Source organism: Hyphopichia burtonii (genome assembly GCF_001661395.1).
Source record: "Hyphopichia burtonii NRRL Y-1933 unplaced genomic scaffold HYPBUscaffold_6, whole genome shotgun sequence".
In the NCBI taxonomy this organism is placed as follows: Eukaryota; Fungi; Ascomycota; class Pichiomycetes; order Serinales; family Debaryomycetaceae; genus Hyphopichia; species Hyphopichia burtonii.
The window spans coordinates 842,926-858,040 of NW_017963733.1; the positions used below are offsets into that span (position 1 = coordinate 842,926).

General features: G+C 36.8%; 7 protein-coding genes across 7 annotated transcripts; 5 read left to right on the plus strand and 2 right to left on the minus strand.

Annotated features, from left to right (window-relative positions):
• Positions 1-274: 274 nt before the first annotated feature.
• On the plus strand, positions 275-1,582 carry RCE1 (CAAX prenyl protease). Its single transcript, XM_020221661.1, has one exon. The coding sequence runs from the start codon at positions 368-370 to the stop codon at positions 1,187-1,189; it is 822 nt and encodes a 273-aa protein (XP_020075271.1). The 5' UTR covers positions 275-367; the 3' UTR covers positions 1,190-1,582.
• Positions 1,583-2,120: 538 nt separating this feature from the next.
• ZDS1 (Zds1p) lies at positions 2,121-7,391 on the plus strand (the record flags this gene model as incomplete). Its single annotated transcript, XM_020223662.1, has 1 exon — positions 2,121-7,391. The coding sequence occupies one exon, from the start codon at positions 2,121-2,123 to the stop codon at positions 7,389-7,391; it is 5,271 nt and encodes a 1,756-aa protein (XP_020075272.1).
• Positions 7,392-7,902: 511 nt separating this feature from the next.
• SCS7 (fatty acid alpha-hydroxylase) lies at positions 7,903-9,030 on the plus strand (the record flags this gene model as incomplete). The annotated part of the gene is made up of 1 exon (XM_020223663.1): positions 7,903-9,030. One exon carries the CDS (start codon positions 7,903-7,905, stop codon positions 9,028-9,030), a length of 1,128 nt encoding a protein of 375 aa, XP_020075273.1.
• A 178-nt stretch (positions 9,031-9,208) lies between these two features.
• Positions 9,209-10,841, minus strand: HYPBUDRAFT_168061 (uncharacterized protein; the record flags this gene model as incomplete). Its single annotated transcript, XM_020222792.1, has 1 exon — positions 9,209-10,841. Exon 1 carries the CDS (start codon positions 10,799-10,801, stop codon positions 9,209-9,211), a length of 1,593 nt encoding a protein of 530 aa, XP_020075274.1. The 5' UTR covers positions 10,802-10,841.
• Positions 10,842-11,121: 280 nt separating this feature from the next.
• Positions 11,122-11,784, plus strand: URA5 (orotate phosphoribosyltransferase; the record flags this gene model as incomplete). Its single annotated transcript, XM_020218916.1, has 1 exon — positions 11,122-11,784. The coding sequence occupies one exon, from the start codon at positions 11,122-11,124 to the stop codon at positions 11,782-11,784; it is 663 nt and encodes a 220-aa protein (XP_020075275.1).
• A 15-nt stretch (positions 11,785-11,799) lies between these two features.
• On the minus strand, positions 11,800-12,689 carry SEC65 (RNA-binding signal recognition particle subunit). Its single transcript, XM_020221662.1, has one exon. It carries the CDS (start codon positions 12,645-12,647, stop codon positions 11,868-11,870), a length of 780 nt encoding a protein of 259 aa, XP_020075276.1. The 5' UTR covers positions 12,648-12,689; the 3' UTR covers positions 11,800-11,867.
• Positions 12,690-13,784: 1,095 nt separating this feature from the next.
• HYPBUDRAFT_85535 (uncharacterized protein) lies at positions 13,785-15,086 on the plus strand (the record flags this gene model as incomplete). The annotated part of the gene is made up of 1 exon (XM_020223758.2): positions 13,785-15,086. A coding segment is annotated over one exon (1,302 nt), but the record flags the coding sequence as incomplete, so codon positions are not given.
• Between the last annotated feature and the right edge of the window lie 29 nt (positions 15,087-15,115).

A 15,115-nucleotide genomic window follows, 5' to 3' on the forward strand; every position in this document is an offset into this window, starting at 1 on the left:
TTTTTTTTTTTTTTTTTTTTTTTTTTTTTTTTTTTTTTTTTTTTTTGCACCGATTATCTTAAGGCAATTTTCGATAAGAGCAAAATGAGTCAGAAGCTTAACACCCTTTGGTATTGGTCGCCCCGCGAGACCGGTACACCACGGACATCGCACCCCCGTACACCAGGAGTTTTTGAGTCGAGTGGAGGGATTACCCGATTAGGACACGACAGTAACGACTCACTGAGATATATAGACTGGTTGAAGAGCATCTCAGCAGTATTCAGCAGTATTCAGCAGTATTCAGCAGTCGTTCAGCAGTCGTTCAGCAGTATTCAGCAGTCGTTCAGCAGTCGTTCAGCAGTATTCAGCAGTCGTTCAGCAGACAATGCAGTACACGAAGACCCAGGGGTTGCTATTGAGTTTGGTGGTGTCGACGGTGTACGTTGGCAGCTTCAGGCTATGGAAGCCAGCGGCCGTAGAGGGCCGGAACCGGGACGACCCAGTTGTGATCAGACACCGATTGCAAAGAATCAGCGTTTTATGTGGAATACTTGTATTGGTGGTACCGTACGTGCTTGCGCAAGTGTACGGGGTAGGCAGCTTTGGGGCCAATCTTGTGAGGTTGTTCAGTGATGGGGGCAGCACCAGCAGGGCAGTCAGGGATATGGTTGGGTCTGGAGGGTTGATGGGAGTGCTCTACATGGGACCTATATTTGAGTATTTGACCGATATCGACGTTGAAGATTTCATATATGATTTCAAAAGCGAGCTTTGCACGTTGCAAGGATTCAGGGATCACGTATTTGCTCCCTTCACCGAAGAATTGGTGTATAGAGCCATCGTTTACCAATTATTACAACCCATTGCGTCTGATAAAAAAATCATGCTCTTGCTGCCAATTCTTTTTGGAGTGGCCCATATCCATCATGCCTACGAGTTGTACCGTACCAAGGACCTTCCGGTGTCGATTGTAGCATTCGACGCTCTAGTGAAAACCACTTACACTACGATTTTTGGCATCTTGGCCAACTATATCTATTTCACCAAATTTGAATCAACCAATTTGGGTGCCAGCACCCTAATCCACACCATATGCAATCTTATTGGGTTCCCCACCATCATTCTCTCGCAGAGGTCATATTTGGTTAACATACTCTACTATCTTCTAATCATCGCCGGTATCCTTGGCTTCTACCATCTTTTATAGCTAATCTAATCACCTTGAAATAAATATTACCGTTTTCGTGTTGCATTCTCAAGTAGTTTTGAAACCTTTTATTTCGAGGTGTTGGTGTACCTACTGCTTCATTCGTGGTAGATCATTGTCCGAATACTACTTGGTAGGGCGCTTTGTTACCATTGTGATTAAGCATTGTCATTTAGGATCAATCCTGTCGTGTTTTTCTGGCGTTTTTCATTCTCTGTCTCTCTTTCTTTGATTCTTTAGATTTTTCTCTATTATTTTTTTTTTCTTTCTTTTTTTCCTATTCATATTCCTTTTCAATATTAATTATCCTCTGGATTGTGACCATTCCTACCAGCCATTGGGTTCCACTAATACCTGCTTCCTCTTCGTCTATACTTAGATCACACTACTCGTTTATTAGCAGCGTTGTTTTGGTAGAAATCCTCTCACAAAATTAGAATCGCATTTTTTCCTCTTTATTAAGCGAGACGAATAAATCATCCAAATCGACAACAACACTCTTACTACTTCAAATAGGTAACTCGCTACACCTGATTCAAGATCATACCTGTTTTGCCTAAGTGCTGTGGCGGATCCCGTTTGCTTGGTTATATTCTGATCTGAATCACTTGCTTTATTAAACTATTTTAACAGGTTGGAGAGTTTTTTTTTTTTTTTCTTCTGTCGGTATAATCGTGTTCAGAATTTAGTGATTTTTCATCTTTTTCCATCGTTGATTTTAATGATTCCAAGCTGATCCAAGTTCTCTAACTCGATTTCTTCAACTCAGCTATCCATTCATTTCAAAAACCACGTCCCATTGCCCCCTTTTCTCCTTTTTCTTTTTTGATTTTTTTTGTTTGATCTTGGATTTTTTTTTTTTTTGTCTTATTATTCAATTCTTTAACATTTCGTTCTTTGGGATCCATTACTTGCATTTATTCATTCCATCATGTCGTCCAATACAACGCATTTGGAGCGTTCTCCAAATACGGTTTCTCCTGCTACCAGCTTGGATCGGGCGGTTGAGTCTAATAATAACTTTCATCTTTCCTCTCCAGACAGTGATGATCCAAAATACCACGGAGAGGAGAATTATGATACTGACTCGAGTAGTAATGCCACATTATCACCAATTCAAGAGTCCAACAAAACAAACCCTCACAATTCAATGTCTTCCCAACAATCAAATTATGAATCTGCTGCCAAAGAAATTGAACAAGAAAAACAAATGGTTGCTGCTTTGAAAAGATTATCTATTGGTAATATGATGAGCTATGACCCGGATTTACCATTGGAGGATATGGAATACCAATTTCAATTCCAACAACAAAATAATTCTGCCAATCAAGATGAAAAAAGATTGAGTAATTCTTCTTCTCTTTCAATCCCAACGTCTCCTTCTTCAACCAATCAAAGAGACTCAAGGGAATTGAAGAGAACTTCGGGATTGTCTCGTAGCTCTTCGTTGAGTCGTCAACATTCATTAAGTCGTCAGCATTCATTAAGCCGCCAGCATTCCTTAAGCCGTCAACCTTCAATCAATAGAAAAAATTCAATTTCAAGAGCCAATTCAATCCATTCAAGAAATTCACTTAAAAGATTGTCTTTTCAATCTTATCATGCTAATTCTTCTAGAGATAGCTTAGATAGCAGTAATGACGAGTTTTTCGATGCTGAAGGTAATGATGAACCATTGGATACTAATTCCCTCTTGTGGGTCCCGGCTAACTTACATCCAGAAGTTGATCCAGAAAATTTCAAAAATCATATAAAGACTCAAGTCGAAGAAATTATGGAAAGAAAATTAAGTCGTCAAAACTCAGTGCTGAAAAGATCTTCTTTAAGTTCTTCAAGCTTGCCAGTATATCTGGATTCTTCAGAAGATTCTTCTGATCATAATTTATCCCCTGAACAATTGAAAGTTGATGAACAAGAGCCTATTGAAAAGGAAAATCATACAGAAAAAGAAACACTTACAGAAAACGAACAAAAACAGGATCAGGATCAAGATCAAGATCTGAAACAGCAAAATAGAACTTCATATCAAGATAAACGTTTTAGTAATCCTTCATTGCGTGACTTGACAAATGAATTAGAAACTTTATCCAGATTGGCAGGAATGGACTCAAATGATGCTGTTACTTTAGCACGCACCTTATCAACCACCTCCCTTGGTTACACTGATGTTGAAAAACAAGCCATTGATGAATTGAATTCTTCTCCTCCACATGGCTCTCCTTCATCTTCCCCTAATAATGAAATTGATGTTCACAGCCAAAATAAAGATACAGTCACTTCACCAACTTCTCATAAATCTTTAAAAAGAAATAAAACAATTTCTCCTTCATCTTCTATGTCTTCGAAATCTCCTACCAAATACCAACAGTCAGTGGGTCATTATGATAGTGCGTCACAGAATTTGAACGCTCTTGAAGATGAACAATTGATGTCTTCTAACCAACAAAATGATCGTGATATTTCAAATCAACCTCAAATGGTGCCTCAGAATCATCAATATCCTCATCAGCAGTTTTTCCAACAACCAAGTCAAGCTCCTCCTCAACAAGCACCACCACAACCAATGCCTCAACAGCCTCAACAACAATTAGGTAAACCATATTCTTCAAGGTCAACTAAACCTCAACGTTCAAATGATGGTCTGTACCAACAACAACATCAGTTCCATCAATCGTCACATCATGAATACCCTTTGAAGAGAAGTAGAAGACTCGATTATCATAAGCAATCTTCAGTCATGAGTCTGGGTTCTCAACTACAAACTAATAAAGCTGGAAAATTGGCCGAATTGCGTAATAATTTGAATCTGGGTGATTCAACATTGATTCCAAGTCATCGTCAACACCAGCATCTGCATCAAACTGAATCCCAAGAACATAAACCCAAATTGAAATTGAAAACAAAATCACCAAATCAACAACCTCATCCAAGAAGCTCTCAAATGTTATTTAGTTATAGAAATCCAAATGTTTCACCACCAGGAGCTACAAGTAATACCGTTTCGAAAGACTCACCGTATCCAACTGGTGCTTCGTCTTCTATTGAACAACAATTGAACTCAAAATTCAATCATAGCCATTCGCATCATAATAAGAAGTCACATATTAAAAATTCAAGTGGCGATTCAACTAATTCTTCAAATTCTTCTTCCTCCATTACTTCTCCAAACTATAACGATATTTCAACTGGTAATGGCGCTTACCCTGCTAATCAAAGATACCCGAGTGCAAGATCAGCTTCTTATGGTTCAATTCCAACAAATCATTCCAATCGCTCATCTCGTCAACAAAAATATGGTTCCGAAGGCAGACCTGCTGGAGCTAAGTCTCCAACAGAATCACACCTTACTGACCGCCCACCTCAAGCTCGTTCTGTATCGCACCCACAATTACAACCAGCTGTTGATGGTTCTAAGAGTGGCTCTTATCAATACTCTTCCACCAATCAGCCTATTTCCAAAAATGATAAGTCCAAGCAATTGAATCAAAACTTGAATATGTTGAGATCGGAAATCAATGAGTTTAAAGAGAGTTTGAATAAGGCCGACCGTCCATCATCCCAACCACCTCAATCTCAACCACCTCAATCTGAACCACCTCAATCTCAACCTCCTCAGTCTCAACCACCTCAGTCTCAACCTCCTCAGTCTCAACCACCTCAGTCTCAACCACCTCAGTCTCAACCTCCAAAACAAGCTTTGCCACTGTTAGTTCAGAAGGAGTTACCTCAAGTTCCTGATGAAGCATCAGATGATGTTCCACCTAGAATTATACCCGAGCAACATATACAACAGATTGATTCAAAGAATGGTTCATTGAGTCCATCTCCACAACAGCAACATCATAGTTACCAGGATGAGATCAGGCCCGGCTCAATAGTTGATAACGCGGGATTTGGTTCTCCAACAAACAGTGATACGAATGACTCGGATTTTAGTTTTGAGGCCACATATCAAGATATCAGCTATGAAGATTCCTTGGGTTTGGAACAAGAAATTTTGCAAGAGTTAAGTGATGAAGCTCAAATTAAAAAACAACATGAATTACAGTTACAATTGCAAAAACAATTCCAGTCATCGATGGATAACGTGGCTGACAATTCTTATGATGACAATACTGGAGAAAACAAATATTTCGAGCGTACTTCACAATATGATGATGAGAAGACAGTCACTCACGATCATAATATAGATGATTTCAATGGCCCTGAAGAAATTAATGGCCAAGTTCAGAATGAGCATGAAGAATATCCTAATGAGCAAGAAGAAATCAGGCAGATAGAAGAACCGCTAGAACAAAATGTTTCAAGATCATCATCTACTGTCAAACATGAACCTTCACAAATAGAAAATGATGATTCTTATGATTATGTTGACATGAAACGTACTTTACCTCAAAGTCAAGCTTTTGGAAATTATGATGAAAATAAGTTCAGCTCAACCTCGGGATACACTGGGGATACAACAAGCCAAGACCCATTTCAACAATCAGCAATGGTTGCACCTACAAGTCAATCAGCAATGGTTTATCCCGATGAGTATGGATCTTCACAATTATCATCACCTCAATCTCCAAGTGATATTCAACCACAAAGCCCATCTAGAAAGTCATTGAAGAAGAAAAAATCATGGCCATGGTTAAAAGAAAAAGAAAGGACGTCAAGCTTATCATCTGTTGATGCTAGTAATTTGCCACCAGTTCCAGATTCAAACAATCTACAATCACCAACCAGATCTGTTTCAAGTCCCGAAATCCCTACTGCGAAAGAGCAAAAACCTATGCCAGTTGAGATTTACGAACCTGAACTGCAAATCAAGGATTATGGTAAGGGAAGAGATCGTAAAGATTCAGTTGGGAAAGAAAATATGATTACTAAATTTTTCAAAAAGAAGAGATCTAATTCCACAAGTGTTCCTGTTTCATCTCCAAATCAACCTAATCTGGCTGGTATTAATGCGCTTGGAGAAGTATCTGGCTCTCCTGGTGCTGTCAATACCAAAACAAGCTCAGAATCTGGTGTCACGGTAGATTATGAATCTGATAGCGAATCTAAGAGTACAAGATCATCAAATAGTAAGAAAAAGACCAGTGGCGGAGGTATTTTCAAGAAGAAAAACAAAAAATCAACTGACAAAGAGAAAGAACGTCTTTTCAAGTCCAATTCACTTAACTCTATTAAGACTCATTCGACTGAGACTAGTAATGATGAGATTCAAGGTAAGGAGATATTGATCGATGCCGAAACAGAGGAACGTAATATTGAACAGGACATTCAAATGGATGAGCACATTCAACAACAATTTGATTCCCAACAGCAATCACAAAATGATCATCTGATACAACTTCAATTTGTTGAAGATAATGGTGAGGAACCCGAATCCAAATCCAAATCCAGTAAATTTAAAAAGCATCAAAAGAAAGATAAAGATCCTGAACAACACATGTTTAACATTGTTGTTACTGACGGAGAAAAGAAGAGTAAATCTCATCGCAAGAAGTCCATTGATAGCGAACGTAAAACATCTGGTGAAATCGAACGTCGTGAACTGACGGACGATAAACAACTGAGATCTCAAGAGGAACAGCAATCATTGGATCGAAAGGAACGTCGCCGTAAGAGAAGAAAGCAAAAAGAAAAACAAGCCGCCGCCGCAGCAGCAGCAGCTGCTGCTGCTGCCAACGATGGCAGTAAGGATAAAGCAAATACTAGTGAAGAAGAGAAATCATTACAAACCACTCAAGAAGTTCAAGAGAAATTGAAAAAGTCAATTAAAAGAACCTCTCGTGCAAATCAGCCAATTGAATTCACTGATTCTGCATTTGGGTTCCCATTACCTCCACCATCCCAATCAACTTTGGTTATGTTGGACTACAGATTCCCAGTCCACGTTGAAAGAGCCATTTATAGATTATCCCATTTAAAATTGGCCAATCCAAAAAGATCTTTACGAGAACAAGTTCTTTTATCTAACTTCATGTACGCATATCTTAATTTGGTAGACCATACTTTACATCTAGAACAACAAATGAACACCGAACAATCGTCTGAGCAAGAAGATGACTCCAAATACGGCGATGATTCCATGATTGAAGAAGAGGTTGAAGAAGAGTACGAAGAAAATAAGGATTTAATCGACGACACTGCTGGTGAACCCATCACCATAGACTTGGATATCACCGAAGAAAGCCAAGTTCGTGCATAGGCTAAGCTGCTACATCTACCTATATATCCCTTTTATACCCCAACACTCCATATACATAGTTAACTTTTAATTACTCGTAGTCTTTAACCAACGGGCTTTGAACAAGTGTCGCCATTGTTTAGACCCAAACCTCCATATTCGTTAAACGAGACATCAACGCGATGGAGCGTTTTCTTTCTTTTTTCGTTCTTGGTGAGAAATCGGGAAAAGAGGAAACATACTGAAAAAAAACAAACAATTTGCCAGTAGAATTTGTCAGGCCACTCTCTTAGTTGAATAAAAGACAGAAGCACCAGAGTTTCCAGTGGAAAAGAAGGTATACATATCCGTTGAATCGAATCATTTTGAATTTTGGTATCGAGTTGTGTCTTTAGAGCAAGTTTTATTCGTTGATTTTAATTAAGATTACCATTTTTGTATCATTGAAGATTAAGGTGATTTAAAGATATTTAAATAGATTTAATTGTCCAAAATTATCGGAAGTTTAGTTAGAGGTTTAATATAGAGCAGAATGTCTAGAAACTTACCGTTATTATCGGCAAGTACTGTTGCTAAACACAATACAGCTAAAGACTGTTGGGTAACCTTATATGGAAGAAAGATTTATGATGTTAGTGGCTTTCTCGATGAACATCCTGCTGGAGGGGATATTATCTTGCCGTACGCTGGTAAGGACATCACTCAGATCATGGCGGACCTGGTATCCCACGAACACTCAGAAAGTGCTTATGAAATGTTGGATGATGAAATGTTGATTGGGTATTTGGCTACTGCTGAAGAAGAAGAAGAATTATTAAATAATAAAAATAAGACCCCGGTTGAAGTTAAATTGGCTGATCGTGAGTTTGATCTCAGTGAGTTCCATGATGAGTTACCAGCTTTAGAAGTCTTGTCTATTCAAACTGATTATGAAGCTGATCATAAAAAACATAAGTTTTTGGATTTAAATCAAGCTTTAATTCCTCAAGTTCTTTTCGGTAATTTCACTAAAGAATTTTATTTGGATCAAGTTCATAGACCAAGACATTATGGTAAAGGTTCTGCTCAATTATTTGGTAACTTCTTAGAACCTCTTAGTTTAACTCCTTGGTGGGTTGTTCCTCTTATATGGCTCCCTCCAAATCTTTACATTTTCTATGTTGGTTTTGCTAATCAAAGTAAAATTATTGCTTTAAGTTTTTGGGTTTTAGGTTTATTTGTTTGGTCTTTGGTTGAATATAGTTTACATAGATTTTTATTCCATTTAGACTATTATTTACCCGATCATCCAGCTTTTCTTACTCTTCATTTCACTTTACACGGGGTTCATCATTATTTACCAATGGATAGATATAGATTGGTTTTACCTCCAACTTTATTTATCTTCTTAGCTTATCCTTTCTATAGATTGGTGTTTGGTCTTTTACCATTCTATATGGCTTGTTCTGGTTTTGCTGGTGGTACTTTGGGTTATATTCTTTATGATGTTACTCATTATGTTTTACATCATACTCATTTACCAGCTTTCTTACAAGAATTGAAAACTTATCATTTAGAACACCATTATAAAAATTATGAATTGGGCTTTGGTGTCACTTCAAGATTTTGGGACGTTATTTTCGATACAGAAATTACCTCTACTTATCAAAAAAATGCCTAAGTCTATCTTCTTGGGCTAAGTATGTTCGACGAGTTTTGTTTTTCAGGTGTGATGTTTTCTTATGGTTACTTTTATAATGTGGTTTCTTATTGTGTTGTTCATATAATTTAATTCTATATTCGTTTTTATTTTAATATTCAATCAACAAAATTAATATAATAATATCTATTACTTAAAACTATATACGTGCTTGAAATTCAGCTGTATTCAATTGTAAAGTTCCTCTATTGATTGCATCAATTCTAGTTGATTTGATTACATCATTTTCTTCGAATTGTGGTAGATAATACATTTTTTTACCACTGGGCCTTACAACTTCCGGTAATTCAGCTAATCTTTCAACTTCTTTTGGATCACTAGATACGTATTTTTTCTCAAACCTAGATCTCTTAGTCTTGGGGGTTTTATAATAACCAGAATGTTTGGGAATCCCTTTAATAACTTTACCCAATGGATAATCTGCGGGATGATATGATAATCTACCTAGATTTTCTTGTAGTTTTAACTTTCTGAAAAATAAAAGTTTCCTGAATTGATAAAGATCCCTAAGTTCTTCGTGTCTTTCAAATACCCTTCTTTTCAAGTCTTTGATTGTTCCTCCGGCCTTGACCTCGTCTAGTTGAGTCAAATATTCACCTAAATCAAACCGTCTGCGCTTGCGTGAATGATTATTATTCTGCCGAGATGGTTCAGAATTGGCATTGTTATCGACATGATGGTTATCGCTATATATTTCAGGATCAACATATTCAAATTTGAACTTTGGATAATGGAATAATTGTTCACATTTTTCATATATTCGCTGGTGTTCATTTGTATTGATACTTTTATTACGAGATTCATCTCTTGATAAATTTGCAAGTAGAATATCTTGCCAGTCATATAATCTACGACGATCTGCAATTGCCCCTTTGGTGGCCAGCACACTTCCCCTTCGAGAGTCAAACTTCAAGTTAATATCATCAACAAGGTGGCTAACCCTATTAGATATTTTTTTTGTAAGATCAGTAGTTAGTTTGGAATATATATCTGAGGACAATGTTAGTTTATCTTTATTTTTAAAATTATTCTTAAATCTCTCATTGATCTTTCTTTCGATCAAGCCATGAATTTCATTGAATAAAGTAGAACTTGGAGAGCTCAATTTTTCGGTGTATGTTACGCTGTTCACACTAATGGCTTTAGGTCGTTGATATTCTTCGACTTTTTCATCCACGAAGGATTCTTCTTCATCGGGTGCAGCGCTCACTTTGGACTGGCGTTGGTTGTCGACTTCATCTTCGGAATCAGAACCATCTATGATGTTTGACTCCATCAATAAATTATCTTGAGCTGATACTTTTGCATCTTCGTTTTGCTTGTTGAAGGTAGTCTCTGAAATTACTTGCTTGGATTCTTCTTCTTCTTCAGACTCACTTTCAGGAAGTGTTGGAACCACTTCATTCTGTAAGGGTTTCCGTATATTCAGCCTTCTATAATTGAATAATTCGTCCTCTGCCTCGAGAAGAAAGTTATTATCTTGATAATAATCATCAACAATAGCATCCGAGTACACTCTTGTATGTGCTGGATCTGGCACCTCCGACCTGGGCAATGGCCAAGCTGTCCAATTACGTTTAGGGAAGAAATGGTTGACTCGATGGAGTAGAAATGTTGAATACAAATGGACTGCTAAATCGGACCCATGTTCTTCTTCTAACATATCCATGACCCTATTGTTCTCATGGAGACTTCCATGGGACGAACGGCCCTGACCTTTCTCCTTTGACATTAGCAGCAAATCCTGAATTCCTTATTTAGTTGTATTTAAGGGTTCTTGGTTGAAAGTTTGTATTGATTCCGCTTATAGGTTTTGGCTATATACAGGTATTTTTCAGTCTTTGTCAGGATTTTTTTTTTTCTCTCATCGGCCATAAATCAAATTTTTTGATAACCATATAGTGAAAAATTCCATTTGAGTCTTTCTTTTCTTCCTTCTCCTTCCTTCTTTCTTTCTCTTCCTGAGCTCAACTGAAGGTATATTTGTTCATACTGAATCCAAGGTGCAAGTTCAAGAAGAGAACCGAAAGAAGTTGTAATAACATTTGTAAGATGCAATCCTATCAAACTGCCTTTTTGGATCTTGCTTTAGAATCCAATGCTTTAAAATTTGGATCATTTACTTTAAAGTCAGGACGTCAATCTCCATATTTCTTCAATTTGGGATTTTTCAATACCGGTAAACTTTTATCGACTTTGGCTGACTCTTATGCTAATGCAATTATCAGATCTGGTATCAAGTTTGATATTTTATTTGGACCAGCTTATAAAGGTATTCCCTTGGTGGCTATTACTGCAGCCAAGTTAGCTGAATTGGATCCAGAAAACTATGCTAATATTGGATATGCTTTCAATAGAAAAGAAAAGAAAGACCATGGTGAAGGTGGGAATATTGTTGGATGTGCTTTAGAAGGTAAAAAAGTTTTAATTATTGATGATGTTATGACAGCTGGTACTGCAATCAATGAAGCTTTCGGAATCATCAATGAAGCTAAAGGTAGTGTTGTTGGTGCTATTCTTGCCTTAGATAGACAAGAAACTACTGCTGATTCCGAATTATCTGCTAATCAAGGAATTTCTAAAAAATATGGTATTCCGGTAGTTTCAATTGTTACTTTAAGTGATATTATTCACCATTTAAAGGACAGAATAACTTCAGAACAATTGAAATCAATGGATGCTTATAGAAAAACCTATAGTCCAAAAGATTTATAAGTATGTATATTTACAATATATAATAAATTCAATTATAAAATAATGCATTAAAGTACATTAGAAAAGAAGTGAAGGTATAATTATTAACCCCTAATTTTCATGATTTTTTTCTTTTGCTTAGGAGCTTTTGGAGTATTTTCACCAGCTATTGGTTGGGCTGGGGCCTTTTGATCGTATATACTTTTAGTCATTGGATGCTTCATCGTCAAATTAGAATGAATTGGTACAATAGTATTCATCTTGAAACCTTTAACTCTTGGAATCTCTTCAGGAGTGAAGTCTTGTTCATATTCGCTTGGACATGGCATGCTACCTTTAGGATCAATTGTTTGTAATGTAGTTGGATTACTTTTCAAATAATCAGCTATAGCATTAAATAAACTTCTTTTGTTTTTAAACTCTCCTTGAGGACTACCATCTTCTTTCACCAAAACTCGAACTCTTCCTGGATTACCAAAATCTTGAGGATGATTCTTATCGAGTTCGAGTAAAACTGGTATTTGTAGTTTCCTACAAGCATTCGATATAGTGTAAGCTAAAGGATTTTCAACTGCCTTGTCAACAGAAACCCTTCTTCCTTCCTTATGAGATCTGTTCTTATCAAAATAACATGGGTAAATTATTTGAAATTTACTAATTTGCTCTCGTTCTTCATCAGTAAACTTATCTGATTTCAATATATCATTCCCCTTTGATGGCGCAATTCCTTGTTGACCCCCCATTTGTGCAAGATCCGCCAAATTTGGGAACATCGATGGTTCTTGGGGTTCCAGATCTTGTGATCTGGTAATCGTTGGTGCTGCTCTTGCTGGTGCAATCGGAGTCCTCAAACTTGGATCAAACTCAGCAATATCCATATCCATATTGTCGATATCATCATCACCGACATCTTCCAACACTGGTCTTCTTGACATCTTGCTCTATAGCCGTATCTCTTATACCTTAAGTTCTATCTTCAACTCTTGTCTTTAGTTATGGACGTAGTCAAAAGATCGAAAAAAAAAAACTGGCGTGCGATAGTCAATTCTGTTTTACATCCGTACATCCTTAATCGTCACGTGCAAAAGGACGGGCCAGCAAGCGTTTTGCAACCACCCGTATCAATAGGGACTCTAATCGAGAGATAGAGTTGCTAGAGTTGATAAGGAGACGCCAAAGTGTAGTTAATGGTTCGTATGGAATGTGAGACATGGGGGTTTTTATTATTATTGTTTGAATTTTTCCTAAATTCAACAAAAATTCAGGGTCTCTAAGCTACATTCGATTGTAAATCAGTCTAGAGTATATGGTAATCATAAAATCTCCAAATGCACAAAAAAGGAAGGATCTGAATGAAGGTTGTGGGAGTCTTACTCTTTTGCAGCCATATTTCGCCTTTACTTGCATTTCATTTGGTTATTCAAGCCAGACAGCTGCATCTAACCCTTTTCAAGCAAGCCACTCCAGCCCCGAAACCACCTACTGCCTATTTTACGCCCTGTTATACCCCTAGGTATTTAGTATTTAGCCAGTTGTTTAGAAACTCGGTGGATTAGCACGTATCACGTGATTTATTATTAATATTTGTGTAATTTTGACCGTTTTTTCAGTGAGACTTCATCAGTTCTTGCCAAATTTCAATCCACACTGAAGGAATACTGTGGATATAGTCGTTTGAGCTGCTTATTGGCCCATTTAAAAGGTTATCAGGTAAGGGATACACAGTGAGATTAGGCTGTTCCTTTGTGATTGTTTTTTCTTTCTTTTTCTCTCTATTTAGAGTAGCATACTCCACACTTGGAATACTGATATAAATACTTCATATGGACTTCAAAGAGATATCGGCTGGGACTCCACAGCTATTGAAGACTTGTCTTAACTTATTTGACAATAACGGGAATACCTCGTGTGACCTCGATGATACGTTCCAGTCTAATCCTACCAAACTTCGTCGCTCCAAACACCTAAATAAGGACTTATGTGAAGGTAATACGTCAAATGATATATTAGCATCTGAAAAGTACTCTAAGCATCCGGATATACAATTCTTCCGTCAAATTAAGAATAAGCATCATTTTGCTTACCATCGGGCTAAAAGACAAACACAATCTCTTGATAAGATTAAGCTGAGAATGACGGTATTTGATCCGTATAATCGTGATTATCTTCTTGAAAGATTGAGCACGTTTACTGCCTTAAATTGGAATATTCCTTATACTTCCCTGACTGAAGTGGTTGATCACAAGAGTCCGAACGACTTAAATGAGTTGAAATGTGCTCAGAATGGGTGGAAATGCATTTCAATATCAATTAATAACAATACGAAGAATCATCTCATATGTACATCATGCAATCAGCAGATTATGCTTAAATTCAATAACTTGGGTCAAATTCTGGGAAGTCCATTTGAATTTGACTTGGAGGACTATAATGAGTTAAATAATGCTTTGAAGTATCAATATTTAGATCAGATTGTTAAATCCGGTCATGACTCAAATTGTGCATGGATAAATTTCGAAACTCCAATCGAAGGAGTATATTATTTAAGGCCGCATCTCAAATCAACCGATGAGATCTTGATTAATGACTATTGTAAAAACTTGATGAACTTGATCGATAATAATCAAGTTTTATTAGATAATGCACTCTTCCTTTCGAAATTAAGTGATAACAATAACAACGACGTCAATTCACCTCTCTTTGATAAATTCACGAAAATTACAAATTTATGGATCTTGAACCGTTACTTTGGTGATGTCAAAGAAAACTTCTCGGAAATCTTGAATTTAACTCCAAAATGGCTTTATCTTCTAGCAATGTTTGGTTGGGACCTCAATATCCAAAGTTTCGATAAAAAACTAGTCTTATTATTAATCTGTTCAAAATGCAATCAAAGAGTGTTTTTGGATTCAACTAATCATTCCCCAATAGATAAGCACGATTTTTACGGTGTTTCTCCAAGTACGAATATCTATTTAAGCTCTTCCAAAATTTTAACTCCATGCAAGTTTCCCCCAGAAATACCTCTTACGGATTCTGATGAATCTATTGAAAATGATGACTTTGACCTCATAAAAGACCATAAAAGTTGGTGTTGTAACATTCAAAGTTACGGTACTGAAAGCTTTAGAGATTATTTCATAAATATGATAGTATCAAGCGAACGCAACATTGGTAATAATGGTGAATTTGACTATGATGCTGACATGAGTATTGAGATTGATGAAACGTCAGCGATTTCAAATCGAAAACGAAGCTTCGATGTTAATGAAGGTCTCGATAGATTAAACAAACTAAGAAAGTTATATCTCATAGATGAGTAAGCTTTCCAATTCTAGCCAAACCTGTGTAT

Bases quoted from the DNA above. Each gene is read 5' to 3' on its own strand.
- SEC65 (XM_020221662.1), bottom strand. From the start codon at position 12,647: ATGGATATGGATATTGCTGAGTTTGATCCAAGTTTGAGGACTCCGATT.
- RCE1 (XM_020221661.1), top strand. From the start codon at position 368: ATGCAGTACACGAAGACCCAGGGGTTGCTATTGAGTTTGGTGGTGTCG.